Here is a 21,416-nt window from a genome sequence, read left to right on the forward strand (position 1 = left end):
AGCTGCAACTCTATCTGCTGCACATCTGATGCCACATATGCCAACAAGTGGATGTGGATTTTGGAAAACCTCCTCCCTTACAAATGGGGAGGCCTGATGGGCCAAATGTGGCCCAAGACTGGAGATTCCTCGCTCCTGACACAAATGATATGCCCGTAATATAAATGACAGTGACACAAAATCAATACCACAGCACTAGCACCTAGGACAAGTGAGAGATGAGTGTCCAATATCTTCAAAGCAATAACTATTGTTGAATTAATTTCTAGTCAAGTGAAACAATGTATGAGTGAACTCCACTGTTTATATATGAGGTGCTCCAATTTCAAGTTATCTCTAATAAGTTTAATGTTGCCAAGCAATCATTTATTATATAAACAAAGTGTGGATATAATAACATGTCATAAGGTGAGCAAGTATTTCAAGATTTAGGGTGTTTTGAAACACTAAGTACAGTGGTACCTTGGGTTACAAATGCTTCAGGTTACAAACTCCGCTAACCAGGAAGTGGTTGCTCCAGGTTAAGAAGTTTGCCCCAGGATGAGAACGGAAATCGCTCGCCAGCGATGCAGCAGCAGCAGCAGGAGGCCCCATTAGCGAAAGCACGCCTCAGGTTAAGAACAGACCTCTGGAACGAATTAAATTCTTAACCCGAGGTACCACTGTAGTGACAGGCATAGATTGATATTAAAGTTTTATAATTGTAAAACCAGGGGCATGGAACCTGTGATTCTCTAGAACTGTTGGACTCCAATTTCCAGTAGCCCTAGCCAGCATGGCCAGTAATGATGAGAGTTGTAGCCCAGCAACATCAGGGGTGGGGCATAGATTCCCAACCCCTGTTACAGATACAGCCTGTGAATTACAGTCCACTGGCAATATTTGTAACTCAGATAAAAGCAAATATTCCCCATCCAGTTCCACAAGTTGGGCAAGAGTATAAATTCTACGTTCAGTTCATTTCCCCCCCAAAGGAGACATTGATCTGCAATGTTTTAAGTTTGGGTTGCATCAGATAATTAAGCCGATTCTTACAAATTTGTAAGTGTAGAGTTAAGAAGATATAACATCCGTTTCACACTGTTGTCTCATAAGATTCACAGTATTAACACTCACATTAAAAACCAAGTAGTTAACACAGTATGCTTCATATGTGTTAAGTGATATTTTAGTGGAAGTACTAATCTAGAAACCTCTGCACAATAATGGAAATACAAACTTTAAACTGTCTCAATGCCTCTGAAAAGTAGTCGGGATTAGTGTATACAGATGAATAGAAGGCCAGGAAACTTTATAACAGTTTATAACTGATAGCACATTTGTAAAAGGAGCTAGAATTTTATTAATGTAGCAATGACATCTTTAAAAAAGGAAAATAAGGCAAACATCATTTTGCTAGAATGACAATCCTAGTAGCATCAATGCAGTTCAGTGAAGTAGTGCATTTTTCTCTTCAAATACTCTACCAAAAACGTAAGATAAATTCACAAGTGGTCATACATAATGGTTTAGGTGTATGAACTTGTTTAATTCACTTCAATGATATGTTGCTAAATTTTGATGACTACATCCATGTACAGGTACTGAAAGAGCCAATGGGACGTAATGGAAACAGGCTAGGACAAGTTGAAGTTAATAGAATAGTAAACAACTTGTTCTGGGGCCCCTAACATCATTAACTGAGATAAAAGGACAGCCTTCAAAATAAAGCCCTAGCATGCAACTAAGCCACATAATACAGCTATTACTCTATGACTTAGATACTGAACTGCACAATCACATATGGATTAGTCTAGGACTGCAGTTATAGTCTCTAGGACTGAGAACAATAGCCCTGTTCTCAGAAGGCTAAAAGCTTTCACCTAGAGCTTTCCCTAAAAGTCAGGAGTACTGTATACTGAATAATTTGTACCACTAAGGTAACAACCAAACCTTGGAATACCTTAACTGTATATAGCTTCAGATTTTGCCTCTGTTAGCTATTGTTATGCCGTATTTTTCGCCCTATAGGACACACTTTTTCCCCTTCAAAAATGAAGGGGAAATGTGTGTGCGTCCTATGGGGTGAATGCAGGCTTTCGCTGAAGCCTGGAGAGCGAGGGGGGTCGGTGCGCACCTGATGACATGATTCAAAAAATTCTTATGAACTTTAACCTTTCCATAGCCCAGGTATGCATGTCAGCCGAATCTGTTGTTGTACGCCTCCAGGTCCAACAATTCTGGATTTTTGAGTGTGCACCACTCCTTTAACCAGGTGGGACAGGCCGCCTCATAGTACATTCTTAGATCTGGCAGACTATATGCTTTTTCATGGCATTACCACCAGCCAAGTCCCTCCCATTTTTGTGTTCATCTAATGTCTTCATCAAATCTGATTAAGAGTTCTGGAGTACTCAAAAAATTGCATGCTATTGGTATTGTCTGTCAGTATGCCTTTTGCTATATTTTTGTTTTTATCATTGATGTAAAGCATGGTATATAATTTGAATAAATAATAATAATAATAATGCTGTAAAATTCATTTTAGACTTCTACTACTTATAGCTCTGAAGTAGTATTTTGAGCAGCCAAGCCATAAGTAAGATAAGCTGTCACAATGTTAACACATAGTGTAGCCAACCTTGATGCATAAGGTGTGCCTAGAAATCAAAGGTAAAAATAAGCTTGATAATTGCTGTTCTTGTGGGAAAAGAGATAATCCTCTGGAATTAGTTATTTCTCAGCATTTTAACATTTTTATTCAGTTGAGATATTTTCAAAATAAAGAAGGGAACATTTTGGCTGATAAACCCATGAACCCATTTCTCTTAGTTGAACTAAAAGCATCCAACAAAAGACTCTTCTTGCAGGTTCTCCAATGGATCTATATCAGAGATTTAAAAGGTTGCTGAGAGGTTGCTGTTTCAGTAGAAGTGCTAAAACCAGTAAACTAATCCTTTTCCATCACTAGTGGCAGGAGCTGAACAGACCACATCTTAGCTACACAGAAAACACACACACACACATCTACTAAGTTCAAAGCTCATTTGCCTGTCTCACAGATATACAGGTAACTGGAATGTCTCAGAAGAGATTGTTCAACAAGAGATACAACGGACATCAGAAATATGGTACTGCACTGGACTATAGTGATTCAATAATCACAATATATCAGAACTAATCATGGGACAAGAAATATATCCTATTATTCCATTTGCCACTCTAGGCAAATGTCTCTAGGTGACAACTAAAAACACCACAATCAAGTTAACGAAACAGTATATGAAGAAACAGTATTCTGAAGAAGTGTGTATACACACGAAAGCTCATACCTAGAAAGTTTATACTTAGTTGGTGTTTATGGGGTGGCTAATACCCCAGAGGACAGGATCACACTTCAAAAGGACCTTGACAGATTAGAGAACTGGGCCAAAACAAACAGGATGAATTTTAACAGGGAGAAATGTAAAGTATTGCACTTGGGCAAAAAAAAAATGAGAGGCACAAATACAAGATGGGTGACACCTGGCCTGAGAGCAGTACATGTGAAAAGGATCTAGGAGTCTTGGTTGACCACAAACTTGACATGAGCCAACAGTGTGACGCGGCAGCTAAAAAAGCCAATGCAATTCTGGGCTGCATCAATAGGAGTATAGCATCTAGATCAAGAGAAGTAATAGTGCCACTGTATTCTGCTCTGGTCAGACCTCACCTGGAGTACTGTGTCCAGTTCTGGGCACCACAGTTCAAGAAGGACACTGACAAACTGGAACATGTCCAGAGGAGGGCAACCAAAATGGTCAAAGGCCTGGAAACGATGCCTTATGAGGAACGGCTAAGGGAGCTGTACATGTTTAGCCTGAAGAAGAGGAGGTTAAGGGGTGATATGATAGCCATGTTCAAATATATAAAAGGATGTCACATAGAGGAGGGAGAAAGGTTGTTTTCTGCTGCTCCAGAGAAGCAGACACGGAGCAATGGATCCAAACTACAAGAAAGAAGATTCCACCTAAACATTAGGAAGAACTTCCTGACAGTAAGAGCTGTTCGACAGTGGAATTTGCTGCCACGGAGTGTGGTGGAGTCTCCTTCTTTGGAGGTCTTTAAGCAGAGGCTTGACAACCATATGTCAGGAGTGCTCTGATGGTGTTTCCTGCTTGGCAGGGGGTTGGACTCGATGGCCCTTGGGGTCTCTTCCAACTCTATGATTCTATGATTCTAGGTGCTACTGGATTTTTTTTTTAAAGATTCTTTTAAAGACTGTCTTAAGACAAAAGACTTGATTCTCTTAAGGGAGTTCTTTTTGGACTATCTATATCTATAATCTTGTTATTTATTAAAACAGGATATGGTTAAAGAACAGGAAAAAGAGATTGGGACAATTCTCACAACATAAAGTTGTAGGAAATGGGATCTTCCAATGAATGATATTGGGCCTGATGCTTTTAAATTTATTCATAAATGACCTGAACTTGCAAGTGATCAGTGTGATCAGCAAGTTAGCTGATGACATCAGATAGTTTAGAGCAGTGAAAACACAAAGCGATGGCAAAAAGCTCCAAAAATATCCCTCAAACCGGATGAAAGAGCATTAAAATGGCAAAGACTATGCAATGTAAGAATTTGTGAAGTGATGCACATCGGGAGGAAAACCTTAACCGCATGTACACTAATGGGGTATGAACTGAGGATGACCTACCAAGAAAATATATTGAGGGTCATGATGTGAAGACAGTTCCAATGTTTGTTTGTTTGTTTATTGTTTATTCATTAACTAACATATTGTTTTCAGGTGAACCTCCCAGAATGTTTCACATACAAATAGTTTTTAAAATAATAAGCATCAGGTAAAACAGCACCATGAAAAAACTAGAATAAGCCACACAAAGGGGATTCCCCCCCCCCAAATATATATATATTTGAATATATATATATATATGAATGAGATTGGCAGCTCTTCAGGCTGCTCTGCCTTCCCCTTTCCCCTATGAGCAAGACAGTCCTCCACTGTGGAAGTGAGAGGCCACCTCAGCTGGAATACTGGGAGCTAGACAAGCTTGAAGGCTCACAGGCTTGAAGGCTACACTGTTTTGCAGCTTAGAGACTTGCAGCAGGAAAATACTCACCCATCAAAATAGTACAGCTGTCCAGACAATGCAACGCAAGATGTCCCTTTAAAAAATGGCACTGAAGACTGGCAAAACACCAGCACCCAAGCTGCAGCATTCCTTGGACTGGGATGCTACTGTTAGAATTACTGAAGAGGGATGCAAATCATTAGCATTCCAGCACAAAACATGTTACATAAAGCAATGGCAATCTATTAAAAACCATTTCTTCCTGGTAGACGTTTTCTAAGCTTTTTTGTCTGACTTAAATGAATAAATAGAGCTCAGTTAAGCAGCTTCTTTTAGTGATGTGGTAGGGCAAGTTACCCTCTCAGGACACATGCCTGAAGTTTGTTCAGGAGTCAAGCCAAATGAAGCACAAGTCTGCCATAGTCTGAACTGCAGAAGTCAATGTTTGAAACAGAGAAAACATTTGAAAGGTGTCAGTAAATTACTACTCAAAGCAACACATTCCATATTCTCAAAAAGAACACCTTGAAGATTGTTTCCAGAAACTTTTTTTTATGGAAGGAGGAGAGAGACACATTAAAACAGTCAAGTCAGCTACTTCACACAGCCTCTTTACTTTAAACATAACTGCCAACTAGAAAAAAGAAATTATCTTCCTTTTATAATACACAGTCTAGGTGAAAAAATGGATTCATAGCTGTAGATTTTTTAGTTGTGAAACTTGTGACTATAGACATTTTCACATAAAGCCTTTTTTCCCTTTAACTGAAAAAGACTGAAGTTTCACATGCACCGATTCACATCAGTGGTCCATCTTCTGTCACCTTCAACAGAACAGTGGCTCTTCAGAGTTTAGATAAGAAGGTTTCCCTGGTTTGGTTACTGGAGTTAGAAGTTTGGGACTCAACAGAGTGAAAAATTTGTAGATTTTGACTGCCTGGGGAGCTGAACAGTTGATGCTGATGTCGAAGCGTTTTTTAAGGCTTGGGTCTCTCTCCCCCAACCCCTTCATTTCTCCCCCCAGCGCTACACTTCAACAACTAACTATGACCCCCCCTTGAATAAACGTCACACTTGTCCCAGAAAATATTACTGAGGTGGTTTATAAACTGCTTTCTTGCCAGCCTGAACAATACCACTTTTTAGGGAAGCAGAGTTGTGTTCATGCACTAATGCTCTCATTTATCTGCACAATAGGGAAATGACCTACTATACCAGAAAACACCTACAAGATGAGGAACAGGAATTAATGGACAGTCCTATCACCCTGGAAGAAATAGATACGATCCTCAAAAACCTGAAACCACACAAAGCCCCAGGCCCAGACGGCTTTACAGCAGAATTCTACAAGAAATTCAAAGAACCCCTAATGCCCTACATCACCTGCCTATTGAATGACATCATAAAAGGGGGCACCATTCCTAAAACCTGGACCTCCTCCAAGATAGTCTCTATCCCAAAACCACTCAAAGACAGCCTCAAAGTAGAATCATACCACCCAATCTCATTAATAAACCAAGACTACAAGATATTCACATCAATCTTGACTAACCACCTAAATTTTTTTCTACACAAATTATTAGCCCCAGACCAGACTGGCTTCATACCCTGGTCGCAATATAACAGATCCCATCAGGAACTACTGAATCTGATTGAACACCACAAGGCAACTAAACTCCCACTGACAATTACGTCCCTAGACATCCTCAAAGCTTTTGATTGCTTAGAATGGAAATACCGGTAACTATTAGCAGTACTAACAAACATGAAATTTGGTCCCAACTTCTTACAAACCCTCTACTCCTAAGCCTCTACCATTTGGGTTGATACAAAAAATGCCAAAGAAAGTAGAAATTACAGGATCTGCAGAGAAAGCAATATATTCCTTTCATATCCAAGGGGGGGGCACATACCAATTATCAAAGAATTCTTATTCTATAGTTACTCTGCCAAATATGACACAGACCTGACAATGTGGCTGATATACACAATGAAGCTTTTGTCACCCAAAGACTTGCTTCCATAATACAGACAGTGGGACTTACCATGAGACACAGATGGGAGGAAGCTACTTAGTGTGCTTTAAGGGAGAAAGAGGGAAGCAGAGAAAATACCGCTTTTGTACTATCCACCCACACAGTGCTAAAGGCTCAAGGTCCCAGGCAAGGATTCACAGCCAGAAACTTGATGCACTGTCTATAAAAGTAGAGTGCCTCAAGCGCTTAGACAGCGCTCCTGTGGTCCTAGACTCTTTCCATTAGGCAATTTGATTTGTTTAATATTTGCATCCCGCTTTTCCAACAACAAAAATGTTGAGCTCAAAGTAGCTCACAATAATCACAGTAGCATTAAAAAACAACAAATATTGCAATCACTATATCAAACACAATAGCATATAAGGAAAACTACAAATTCATCAAAACCATTAATTCAATTCAATAAAGTCATACTAATTCATATTATTGCCAGGATACTTCCCAATTTGGATTAGGAGGAGGTTCTGAGAGAGCAATGTACTGTCACCATAAACTTGATGCTGTTAATGAAACTTTGCACTTTGCCTCAATTCACAAGTCACAGTAAACCATAATTCATGGCTGCCATGATGTGCCTCCTGAGCTGTTTGTTTCCCTATCATTAGCACACACAAGTTCACAACCCCCAATTTAGCATTATATTAGAACAAGGGATTGCAATTTGCTTCACTCCAAAAAGCCCCAACCAGTAAGCCAAGAGCAAACCTTGGCTACAAACTGTAGTTTGTTGTGAGCCAAACAAACCAGAATCCATGGATGAGACACAACACAAAGGCAGAGATTGCATTTGTCTCATCCTCCGGCTAGGGGAGAACAGTGAAACAGACCATAAAGCTGTGACCACAGTAAACTATTAACTAGAGCTTACTGGGATGTGTGAACTATGCCTTTGGTTAAATAACCTGTGCTTCAATTCTTACCTTTAGACCAGTGGTTCTTAAAAGGGTGACAAAAGCTTCATTGTGTATATCAGCTACATTGTCAGGTCTGTGTCATCTTTGGCAGAGTAACTAAAACACCTGTGGCAGGAGAGGATGGCATGTGTGGTGGGAAGATTCAGTGACAGACAATATTATATTTTGAGAATGATTCCTGTTCTTATGTGGCTACATAGTTTTATAGTTTCTGGATGTCCCATGATCATATTATGAAGTAGTTGTGTTCTATGTTCTAAATCAACCACTGTTAGGTGGTGTTTCTTTTTGTTTTCTAATGTATTTCTTATTTTAAAAATGGTGTGGTGTGAGCAAATTTTTATTCTGTGGTGCAGAGAAAAAAGTTTGAAAACCACTGCTTTAGATAAACTTAAAACTTGCTCTGAGTCAAACCTACCATTCTACCGAATATTTGCTACATAAAATTCTAGAAAGCCCTTTAAAACTAAAGATACTCACTAGGCTACTACCACTGCTTTATGGCCAAATTATGCTCATGCTATATGATACAAATGAATCCATATCAATTGTCATGTTGGGTGGAGCTGAGAGTTGAAAATGGATGGTGGCAATAATACTTTAGCCCACTTTCACCATGAACTGGTAACAAAGTTCTGTTTGGCATACTCACCAGCTGATATTCACTTCGACGGCTAAACGCCTCCTTGATCCCCGCATCCTTCCACAGGCAAGTCAGGGCAGGTACATACAACTGGAACGTAGAAGGCTCAATGGGCACCCCAGCTTTATTTTCAAAGGCCATTAGAAACATTCCATGCTTCTCATTCTCTGTATACTGCCAAGGGATCCCTAGTTTGTCCCGTGCATCGACTAGAACCCTGCAGCCCTAGAGGAACAGATAAATACACTTAGTGACCAAAGAAAAAACTATTACATTGAAGGAAAGAACTATATAAAATGAAGAATTGAAATGACACTTAAAACCAATCATTTTTTAAAAATATATATATCTGGCTGTGATAAAATATGAGATGAAGTTAAAACACCTTTATTTAAGTGGCAGTCTGTCTTTGTGCTGTAACATCACATTAGCTAATAGTAATGGCAGAAGTGAGGGCTCCTTACCTGCTCATCTTGCAGGAGGAGTCAGGAACATTTAGAAGCATCTCTATCTGCTTCACCTTCAGCTTCTACCCTCTTTTCCAGTTTATCTACACACCCTAGCCTGTCCTACTAGCCATTTTTCAACTATTGGCATCCCTGAAAAGGAAAAACTCTGTGCACACTCACATTAGGTGCCAGAATTTTGTGAAAAGTAAACGGCCCCTTACATAGGTTATACGAACTCTTGAGTCAGGACTCTAACCAAGACCTTAGCTTTTGCTGAGGATAGAGGGAAGAGGCCTCTGTGGTGTTCTGGCAAGCTTCAGGAAAGGTCTGAATTATGGAATCTTCTAGCAGTGTGCAGTTATGTGATTTCTGACCAGTCACTTCAATAAGGTTTTCTTCTTTACTAGTTACCACAAATGCAACCCCCAATAAAATGTATTTGGATCACATACAGTAACAGCATTCCAAGCAGTAAGAGTTCACAAGTCCCGAAACCAATCTATTTCTCCTTGTAATAGATCAAGCCATGAAAATAAAAACCATGAGAAACACTGCCAACTTGCTAGAACATGCAATGAACAATTTTGTATACAGAGGCAAAGCATCCTCATTTAGTATCCCCTAGAAACAATGCAATTCTTTCATACTGTGCAATTCCTTAAAAATACTCTCATTATGGACCCTTAGTCAAAGAGCACAGTACTTATCACAGATCTGAGTTGATATGATCAGTTAACATCAAAATTTGTTTTGTTGCCTTCTATCTATAGAAGACTTGCATTAAGCACATTTAACCTCAGATTTCAAACATCCATACCAGACTTCAATCTTCTAAAGAAGATTGAATAAGGGGGCTGATTAGAAAGCTTTAACTAAATATTTTCTTTTTATCCAAGCTTCACAGGCATTAATTTTCTCCCATTTCTTTGCTTTTGGAAAGCAGGGAGACAAAGGAAGCCCAACTATAGAATCCTTAGTTGCAACTTCTGTTCATTATGACTAATGTCATTTTCTAAAATGTAGGCTTGTCTGCTGTAACCACACAAGGATTATAACAGTAAGCATTGCCCTACCCATATTTACTTTTTAAAATTTTACATGATGATACTTATTCAGGAGCTCTTTTATCCTACCTGCCAAGCATCAACCTCAGAATTTATTCCTACAGTTAAGGAGTATACCCAAGAACTTTAATGCTGAAGATCAAGGGTAAGAAACAAGCTTCAGTGCAAGATTTAGCAGTAAAATATCATGAAGAAGCAGGTTCAAGGCTGCTAGATTTAGCAATGTAGGAGAGTTGCAGCTTCTCCAGTATTCCAGCAAAAGGGCAGCTAATTAAAATTTTTCAACTATCCATTATCAGGTTGGACTCTTTCTAATGCAGTTTCTCTAATGTAAACACTGAGCCACCCTGAATGACTATTACTTCATCTCCATACAATTTAATCCTTCAGATAAACTGTTCAAAGAGCATGCATTCAACACAAAGCATAGTACAATTATTAAAAGCCTGTAAAAAGGAAGCTATGAACTCAAGGAATGCAGTTAACATTCTTTTTCACTGAACTGCAACTAAGAGTTTAAAAAACCTGCTCCCATTCTCAAGTATTTGGTTTGCCAACAACGTTTACTGCTTTAGCTGGGGTTTTCCATTTAAGAATAAATCAAAGGTGAAATGATACAGACAAAAAGCAATTTTAAATTGTGAGGTCATTTTAAGGAGTTAAACCTTATCCCAATGCCCACCGCATAGAAGTTTCTATTATGGGTAAGATGCATTACCAGAATGAAAGAGATTTAAAAGAAATGTTAAAAGGCTAATCAAGCTATGAAACTCCCATTTTACTCTTCCAGAGCATTCTTTGCTACAACGTTAATGAACAGTACAAATGAGTATCTGAAGATATTTTGCATTACATACATTTGTATCCAGTTTGTAGAATGGTATGTAAAACAATAGAACAATTGCAAGAAAGCTATTAATATTGTAGCCATATTGTGCTTGCTACAGCCTATTATCTTCCACTTGCCTCTTAAATTGGGTTGCAAATATGTATGCGTCATCCCTGCCCATACAAGCTAGCTCTGACCTTTCACCTGCTAAGGCTCCAGTGTTCTAAAGTTCTTTAAACTCATCTAGATGCAGTCTTGTTTCACTCCAGCAGCTTTCAAATGGTTACCATTGCACAGCTGCAGCCCTTGCCTGAAAGATTTCCTACACTGGGGAATGAGATCATAATAGTTTCCTATCAGAACCATACTCGTTCTCTTCTTCTGTGGTGCTTGTTCTCATGGAGTGGCTGCTCTTTTTTATTTCACCCCTCTTCAAAATTATTTCCAATAAGTGGTAAAGAGAAGTATAACTCCCAGGTAGTCATTTTACGACCAATAGGGAATAATGGTATTTTGACTTATTTAAGTACAATGCTATAAATAGTGCTTCTAAGAGTTACAATATTACTTTGGGGATTTAAATCCAGTGTCCATCAATCAGCAATTCCTAAATTTTATGAATGTGTACACAGAACAAAAGGATGACGTGCATTCAACACCTACTTGTTGCCTTACATTTCACACAAAACTAATCCTAGTCCCTAAATCAAAGCTTTCCTGAGCAACCACTGCTAGTATTCTGGCAACTTGTTCACAACTTGCCTACACAAATCTGTACTGGCAGATTTTAAAGTTTGATATAGTACTAATGGGGAGTGCCCAGCAGTGTCTAGGTATTTATAGAAACAAAAATAAAGCTTTTGTATTAAAATTTTAAAAAGTGGAATCTGTGACTTTGGACCTGTTATGCCAAAAACTGGGGAATCTAGTGTTATGTTTTGGTCTGCCAACTTGATTCAAAATGGCACCTGGCATCCAAACATCACTGAAGACTGCTGCTCCCACCCAAAAAAACCCCTAATGCTGTGTTTGGCAAAGGTATCTCCTGAGGTGTCCAAATGTATAGAACAGACAGACATACAAACCACTTTCTAAATATACAGTAGATTAACAATCACATTCACATAAACATAAGGACTGGACAGTGGCTAACGTTTCTCATTCTGCTACCCATAACATTTGTAAGTCATCAGTGTCTTTTTTAAAAAATATTATTTATTTATTTTTCCCTTACTGTAAGTTGTCTTGGGGTCAGTCTGCTATCAGACAGAAAGGCAGGATATAGAAATATATATAATACGTTGTTCTTCTGTTGATGCATACTCTGTGGTGCTTATGGTCATGTACCACAAGGGGAATGACAAGCAAATCCAGTTTAAGGTGAATGGTAGATCACTGGCTCCCCTCAAAGAAGCTCAACAACTTTGGCTGCCCTGAACCTCCACAAAAGGTCTGGAGAGTGAAAACAAGAGAACTGGCCTTTTCTGTCATGGCTCCCCATTTTTGGAATGCTTGCCTGATGCCTTTGTTACATATCTTTAGGCTCCAGGCAAATATTCCTTCTGTCTCAGGCCTTTGGCTAATTAAACAATCAACCAACAGTATTTTAAACTAGGGTGTGTGTTTGTTACTATGTTGTGTATACATTTTTGTGTTTTTATATTGTAAATATGCTTGGATGTGATCCTTGACTGAACAGCAGCAATTTTTTTTTAGTAAATAATAATAAACACAGTAAACTGATATATGTGTACAGTGACCAATTTTAGTTAGAATTTCTGCTCATTTAAAAGCAAACCACTTTCTCTGACTCTCATGCTTCAGAGCCAGTATGGGGATTAAAAATAGGGTAAGATTCCATAACTCAACCTGACCTTTGGAATAGGCAGAAAAAAGAACTAGTAACTAGGTACGTATTAAGAAAATATCTGCAAACTTTGTATTAAGAAGATGTCTGCAAACTTGACATGAAGGCTGGCAACATTAATCCCGCCATGTGGGAGTCCATTGCAGACAACCACAGTGCCTGGAGACAAGTCAGTCAGGTTGTGTATCCACAGCAATGACCAGTGGAGAAATGACCATTGGGAGGAGTGAAGAAATCCCATGGTGCATCTGTACCAATGAAACTGGATACGAACTTAATTTGTTCTGGAGGTTCATTCTTAACCTGAAACTGTTCTTAACTAGAGGCGTGCTTTCGCTAATGGGGCTTCTTGCTGCTGCTACGCCACCGGTGCACGATTTTTGTTCTTATCCTGGGGCAAAGTTCTCAACTCGAAGTAACTCTTCCAGGTTAGCGGAGTAACCTGAAGCGTTTGTAAACTGAGGCGGTTGTAAGTAGAGGTTCTACTGTACCTTCATCTGCCCCAGCTGCAATAAAGCATGTCTCATCTATATTGGTCTCTACAGCTGCAGCAGGTGCTGTAACTCTTCAGTGGTTTGACTTTACCCCTGATGGCACACTCTTCCATTATCTCTTAAGACAGATGCCAACTGCAGGTATTATAGAAAAAACCCACCCAACTGCTTCTCTAAAAACATGCATTTTATCAGCATAATACTCTCATGGCAGATTATTTCATGTGCTACTCTTGAGCTCCAAAGTCACCACCAACTTCAGCACTAAATATTAATAAAATAACATGAATATTTTAAAAATACAGACCTTTTAAGATATGCTAACAGTTTCTCCTAAACATTTGCATCACATTTGACAAGATTATGGGAAGAAGAGCCTAGAGATTTGGAACACGGGAGAATATAGTGTTTATATATTACAAACCCTATATTTAGTGCTGGGCAGCAGCCTGGATGCATTAATATCGTTAATGAAAATATTGTCATATCGCAGCATCCAAGATGCATGTTCTACTATGATTTTTAGGAGGCTAGTAGAAATTCTTAACCTTATTGGCATGGGAGAAAAGTAACTAAAATGGTTCCATTTTGCTGCCTGAGGAAACCTGTCCAACACACTTCAAACATACATCATCCGGCCTTTATGTGTCTTGCAAACACAAAATCAAAGCAAAGAATCTTAAATATTTCTATATATTTCATCATTCATTCAAATGCTGCTATTCCCCAGGTGAGTAGTGTAAACATCAAGATTTGTATACAGAGTTAAAAGACTAAACACATGAACAAAATACAATGCCCTTTACTTAGGCTACAGGAACTTAACAACCCAATCTTTGTATTTGTAACTGCAGTTATGTCTGTAAACTATAATACGACTCTCTGTCTCCAAGTAAATCCAATGAAAGGGAGAAGGGATTTTGAGAGTTGTCTTAATGCAAACAAAAAAATGATGGTTGGACTCTGGGAGATGCAAACTGATTAGAGCTACTTATTGGGAGTCCCCCAAACATCCATGATCAGGATTATAATCAATATTACATTGTATTACAACTGAATAGATCCAACACAGAATTTGTGCAATAGTTGTTAAAGTGTTCAGACTGAAATTGCAGGACTAGAAAAGACCTTAGAAATGCCTTACTTTAAGAGAGAAAAAACACTGAATATTTAGCTTCCAAAGCATATTAAACTTTCCCAGGTTAGAGTTACACTTCTTACTCTTAAACACCTGGCAGCAGGGGTGGGAAACTTTTCTACAAACATTAACATTGGGATACCTATTTGGACATATATCAATCTGCAAGTATAGATTAAGATGGATGTATTGATGTTTGTTGTATTGTGAATGTGAGCTGTTTTTTCTTCTTTTGTCCCCCCTTTCTTTAATAAATTTGCAATTAAAAAATCAATTCTAGTTAACTAAGAGAGCTATAACCTGCAAAAACATCAACCTCATTACCAGATTTCTAGAAGACTGTACCTGCCAAGGTAGCATCTTTTTTAAAGAAAGGATGCGAGGAACAAGTCAGGATCTTACAGGTTTTCCAGCCTAGCCTCTATCCCAGAACATCAGAGGAAAGCATTATTAAGCATCATCTCACAACCATCGCTCTACCAAGGAAAGAGTCAATTTTTTAAAAGCAAGAGTTCATCTGGAAGACATCAAGACCCATTGTGTATCTTCAAGGAGTGTTTTGTAACAATAGTTAAGTCTTACAGTCTTATGAATGCTAAGAACTATGTTTTATACATATTGCTATTTTACTATGAAGAAAGAATTATTTATTACTAAATGGTGATTGTATTCATTAGCATATGTCATAATGCATTTTGTGTTTTAATAGAATAGTAATAATAATAATAATAATAATAATAATAATGACTCATGTTCACACAGTGAGGTTTGACTGTTTTCTCTTCAAAAGGGAAGTTCCTCATGTTTCATGACAAACCATTTGGAAATTACTGAAATTATTCAAAGCTAACTATTATGCAGGATAGGGTGGGGGTGGAAAGGAAGGGGCTACTAAGGAAAATAGAGAAGGATTGTCTTGGCTCTTGGGTATGCAGAAGTAGTTGAGGAATTCTTCAGACTGTGGCAATTCTTGTGGAAATTTATGGCTCTACAAGTTCAGGCATTTCAGAGGAACAGTGCAGTCCTTACCAAGAACACTACACACATGATGATAAACCCATATGGAAATAAACCAGATTTCAGCTCCTAAGGTTACACACTGCCAGCTGACCACCAAAGCAACAGCAGCTGACTTTTGTTAGTCCAAAGGCTGCATTTGCTGATGACTTTGATCTAGCAAGTTAAATTAAAGTCAACTTTAAAACTGCACTGGAGAGTAAGGTCCATTGAACACAGAGGGATTTACTTCCAACTAACCATTTATACAATAGTACTGCATGAGTCATGTGATTGTCAGATGTGCTAATTTAGGTGTTTTATATACTTTTCTATTCCAGGTGGATATACTGAACTAATAGAGTCTGTGTATTCCCAACACTAGTGCTTCTCATAAAAAACTGCCCTGAAGCTTAGCCTTGGTTAACAAGCAAAACCATCATTAACCAATGACTATTTACTTAAGCCAAAGCAAAACTGATGTTTGGGAAGCCTGCCCCATAAAATGCTAGGAAAAGCTACGACTCTAAACCATTGCCTGCGCTAAATGGAAAAGTAAATTTTGGATTAGGGGCTTACATTCAGCATTTTGTTAACTGTGTGTCTTCTCTGTAATAGAAAGATTTTAAAAAGACAGGATGATACCAGAAGAGTTTCAAAAACAAAAATAATCTAAATGATATGCAAGTATTTCCATTGTTTACCAATTGCAAGTATTACCTTGGCGTATGAATGCATTTCTATAATCTGTATTTAACACCTAAGAAATAGGGAAGGTTTCAATAATTGGTTACTCATGATAAAAAATGATGTTCTAAAATGGTAACATAAAAAATTGAATTTGATTTAATTTTTAAGCTTAGCTTAATATGTTTCTCTTCTAAAAAGAAACCTGGTTTAATATGAACTTAAATTCAATTTTATAATGTCATGAAACTGAATTTATGATCCCTTCATGAAATAGTGCTTTTCTTTGAAGAGAAAGAATGAGGAAGAAAACATCTTCATCAGTCATTACAAGTTTAGGTTGGTAGCCGTGTTGGCATGAAACAGTCGAAATATATAAAAAAATACAAAAAACAAAACAAAACCAAGAACAAACTTAGTTGGTCTCTAAGGTGCTACTAGTCATTACATGGGTACAAGTACAGTACAAGAGTTCATATATTATGGTTTGATACTGTGCATCAATTAGCAAGTCATTTTAAGCACTAGAATTCAGGTGACGATATCTTCTATCTCACCAGGATCATCCACTGAGTTCATGCAAATTATCTTGCATTTCTGTTTTGTGCCCAGTTACCTGAGCTCTGTGTTGTGTTCAATTCTGAAACTATATGTAGTATGGACATTAATTTACCATAAAGTGGAATAACACTGTTTTGTTCCATATCCATCACCACTCCCTTCTACAACAAGTATTACCTTGGTGTATGAATGCATTTCTATAATCTGTATTTAACACCTAAGACATGTTACCGCCCTATTTTATGCATATTTTCCTGGAAGGGAGTTCTAATTTGTTTGGTGGGACTGGTTGCCAAATAAGAATGCACAGGATTCAAAACTTAGCTTTCAAGTAAGCATTCTTGCTTAGAATTCTTTCATGTGCATACACCTTATCTGTAAGCAAACATAATTCTATAGTACATAAGAATTTTGCTGAAGGGTTACATAATGGCTCTATTTGGCTAAAAACTAATACAGTCTAATTGTTACAGTAACCAGGCAAAACATATGCTTGTTAGGGAAGTGTGAATTTATAAGTGGGCAACTGGATTTAAACTGGGTTTTTTCTTTTTGTGATTTAAATCAATCCATCCACTCACTTTTAAGTTATGTTTTCTCTATATGGATACACATTTCATCACTTTTCCTAACCTCAAGATTACAAACCCTCTTCTTGGCTGTCAAATGGAAGCACATATAAAATCTGTGAAAGTACTAGAACAGCAATATTTTCTTTGAAAATGACAGATGGCCATTCAATTCAAAAAGGCTGCATTTTTATAACAGAAACAGCAACTATTTTCAAACCCTGAAGAGCATAATACAAACACCTATCTTCTTTACACAAAGTCATTAAAATATCACAATAAATAATTGAGTAATTAATCTTAATGAGGTAAATGAAAATGAAATTTCCCTAGAAGGCCTAAATGCTACTGTACTGCTTGCTAAAGTGAAATACATCACAGGTTCTCTTCTAGGGTTTAATGTTAGGGACAATATTGATTAATAGTTCAGTGAATTCAGTAAAAATGCAGAGTGTCAGCAACAGAACCACATAGGTTTTTTCTTTTCTTTTAAAAAGAGCCATTAAAAAATAACAATAAATGCTCAGTTACATGTTCGCTTAGGACAGTGAACACATCCAAATCCCATTAGTCAGCACACACTTGTATGTTCTAAGAGCAACTGAAAAATGTATCACACTTGCCACTTGAGCCAGTGGTCTTATAAAAAATAACAATTCTCATATGAAACTACAGAACTCCAATGTTCATTGTCATCAGCACAGTCTTAAAAGGCAAACACTACATCACACCAAGTCAGAATACACAATTTTTGCTTTTATAATACCAATACAATAGCTCACAACCTGATAATGCTCTTGCACATGACTTCATTAACACAAATTGTCTTGTGGAAAGATACTATACTCCTATCCACTTGCATGTTACCAGCAGAAATTCAGTGCCACATCCACAGCTCCTCACATTTCTGTGCCTAAGTCACAAGCAGACAATAATACAAGGTGATGTGAGAAGATCAAGATGTGCCTGTACCAAAGGGTACCGCCTTCATTAACTCCAGGATGACAACTTCTCCCTCCTTGTCCTACTGAAGGGTTTCTAAATCCACTCATTTAAAGCTACCCTTCAGTCCACTGCTATATCTGAGCATGAATGCACCTTCTTTCATTTTACCTTTTCCCTGTTTCCTCTTCAACTGTTCAGTCCTCATCCTCTTATTTCTTACAGCTAAACTATGTTGATGGGTTTTAAAAAGCTGAGTATTATTTCTAGTTTATGCCAGTCCTTCATAAGGTCTTCTTCCCATTTATAACCTCCTTTATAACCTCCTTCAGTCAATGAACCACCCATTATGCAGCTTATTGTGATTACTTGGTTTCAGATACAATTTGCCCACAATAAGATTATGAACACATTTCTCAGAGCAAATTTATATCCTTATTTCCAAGTAGGGGCTTGTTTTTCAAGGGCTGTGTAACATTCAAGAACACTGTGAGCATTACCACAAACATACTAGTAATATTGTGGCAAAGAAGAAGAAAACCAACTTCTGTAACACCATAAAAACTAACATGTTTATTATTGTATTAGTTTGTAGAGAAGAACATCTGATAAAGGAGGTTCTTGGCAATGAAAGCTCATACTATAAAGAATTGGTTGTGTACGGCAGCAGAGCTTTTTTAAATGAACCTAACAAATAATGCATCTCTTCGGAAGCATTACAGTATAGTTGTCAAAACCAATAGCCTAGAACCTGCTTGCAATATTCAGGTTTATATTGTTTGTACAACAGAAAATGTGGATTCCTGGTATTTTTAAAGGAAAGTTTTTAACCCTGAAGGCTGGGGAGCAATATCTAAAAACAAGTCTGTGCAGTTGGCAGGGTGTGCATATCTTGCTGAGTTCCTTGTTCCTCCAACTCTGCACCTACCCTCTTTACTTACTAGTATATATTCTAAGACAGCAATATGTGCAAATGGCTAGATTTGAGTTGAGTTGAATTTGTTCTGAGGTGGCCAGTGTGGACATACTGAGTCCACATACCATAGGTTCAACACCTGTTATTCTAGATGTCATTTTAATACATTGCAATTACCAAGGTCAACTTCAGTGACCCTTCTAACCAGGTTTGCAAACTGTAATTTAGAGCATTGCACAATCAGCAAGAAGTCTGGTACATATACAATTCTAAGCAGAGCTAAGCTCAAAAAATAGAAGGGAGAGGGAGTTCTCACATAAGAGGAGAGATAAATAAGCTTACTTTCCCATGGTTAAAAACTGGACAGGCACAGGTGTAACTCTGCCCAGATTAATAACTCCTTAGCTCACTTTAGCCACACACGTGCATTTTCATTCAACTCTAAACAGAGATGGGGAATTTTCATCTATTTCATTTCAACACGTACATTAATGGTGACCTGTGGATTTTGATCCATGTCAATGACAAAGCAAAGAATAAGAAAGCAGCCAATATTCCACATTCTGTCACTCTTGGAAACACGGATGCTGGAAGAGGACACTGACTGTCACAACTCCTAAAATATGCAACTCCTTCCCCATAGAGGTATGCCAAGGATTGTCATTATATAGCCATTTGCGGGAGATACATTTCCTTATCCTGGCTTTCAACATTTAAGTAGTATGAATTTTGTGAGATCATCTATATTGTCTGAGGTACAGTCTTCAGTTGGCTTCCAAATATTGGTCTTACAGGACTATTTCAAGAACGGTTTGCACAACACAGTAAGCTAAACTGTGGCTCACTGGGACCGCACAAATACATGGCCTTTCAGAGACCTTGCAGTTTTTCTTTGCTCCTTCCCCAGTCCTTTTTTGTTCCTACTCTGAACTAAGTAATGGTTTGGTTTACCATGTTATCCAAACCGGGACTTATGGTTATGCTCTCTTTCTCACTAACCATGAGCTGCAGCCAACAATAAACCATGGCTAGCAATGAGAGAGCTTAACCATAAGTCCCGGTTTGGATGACATGCTTAGCTCTGTGAGGAGTAAAGCAGCTGTGAGCTTCTCCCTGGGAGTCCATATGTTTATGCAGTCCTGGTAAGATATGGTTCGGCTTATCCTTTTGTGTCAACCAACCCAATGGGTACAAAGTTGTATGAAGCATTGCAGGGGATGGACTAGATTACTCTTTGGGTCCCTTCTAACTCTATAATTCTATGATTCCAAGTACAGTGGTAGCAAGAATACTGTTCCAAGAATAATTCAAATAAATTATAGAAAACAGACTACTTAGGAAAAGCAAGATGATGCCACCTAGCATAACACTGACAGCCCATCTCTGGTATCACCTCCCCCTTACACAACTCCACCCATTGCCTAGCTCTCCTACCTTACAGGATCATTGTAAAGTTGAACTGGATGTATATGAAGCACATACATGGACGTGTGAGGGAAAGTAGCACACAGTGGTACCTCGGGTTAAGTACTTAATTCGTTCTGGAGGTCCGTTCTTAACCTGAAACTGTTCTTAACCTGAAGTACTACTTTAACTAATGGGGCCTCCTGCTGCCGCCGCACCACCGGAACCCGATTTCTGTTTTTATCCTGAAGCAAAGTACTAAACCTGAAGCACTATTTCTGGGTTAGTGGAATCTGTAACCCGAAACGTATGTAACCCGAGGTACCACTGTAATAATCATTTTATTATTATGACTTGACAGGCTGCCTTCCATATATTCCTCCAGTTTATTTTATTAAATATACTTACAGCACAGTTTCTAGTTATTAATCAAACCATTCAAAGCAACACACAATTCCACCGCCAGCTGCTTGCTTCTCATCTCCTACCTTACAGTGTTATACACTGTAACTGAGGGAATACAAAACACACTACTTTCCCCCAGAATCAATGCACACTAAACAGAATGCATAACAGCCTCACCACACTCATTCCACCCATCGTCTGGCTCCATCTCACAGGGTTGTAGTAGGGTTTATACAATTGTATGAGAAGTGCTGGCACTGTTTTCCCCAGTCATCTGCTTCAGTATGCCTTACACTCCCATTTTATTTCAACCTACTTATTCAGGGCATTCTGTACACCACTCAAAACAGCATTCCTAAGTCAATGCAAACCTTTGGACCTCCAGATGTTGCTGGACTCCAACTCTTATCATCCATACCTATTGCCCATGCTGGCATTAGAAAAG

General features: G+C 38.2%; 1 protein-coding gene across 4 annotated transcripts in view; it reads right to left on the reverse strand.

Moving 5' to 3' along the window:
• Positions 1–21,416, reverse strand: part of GNA12 (G protein subunit alpha 12) — a 33,872-nt gene that overhangs the window by 10,911 nt on the left and 1,545 nt on the right. For all 4 annotated transcript variants that reach the window (XM_083711714.1, XM_083711713.1, XM_083711715.1 and 1 more), the window contains one exon: positions 8,660–8,875. In XM_083711714.1, coding sequence (XP_083567840.1) covers positions 8,660–8,875 — 216 coding nt within the window. The remainder of the gene's footprint in view (positions 1–8,659; positions 8,876–21,416) is intronic.

The sequence above is a fragment of the Podarcis gaigeae genome, assembly GCF_964106915.1.
Source record: "Podarcis gaigeae genome assembly, chromosome: 14".
NCBI lineage: Eukaryota > Metazoa > Chordata > Lepidosauria > Squamata > Lacertidae > Podarcis > Podarcis gaigeae.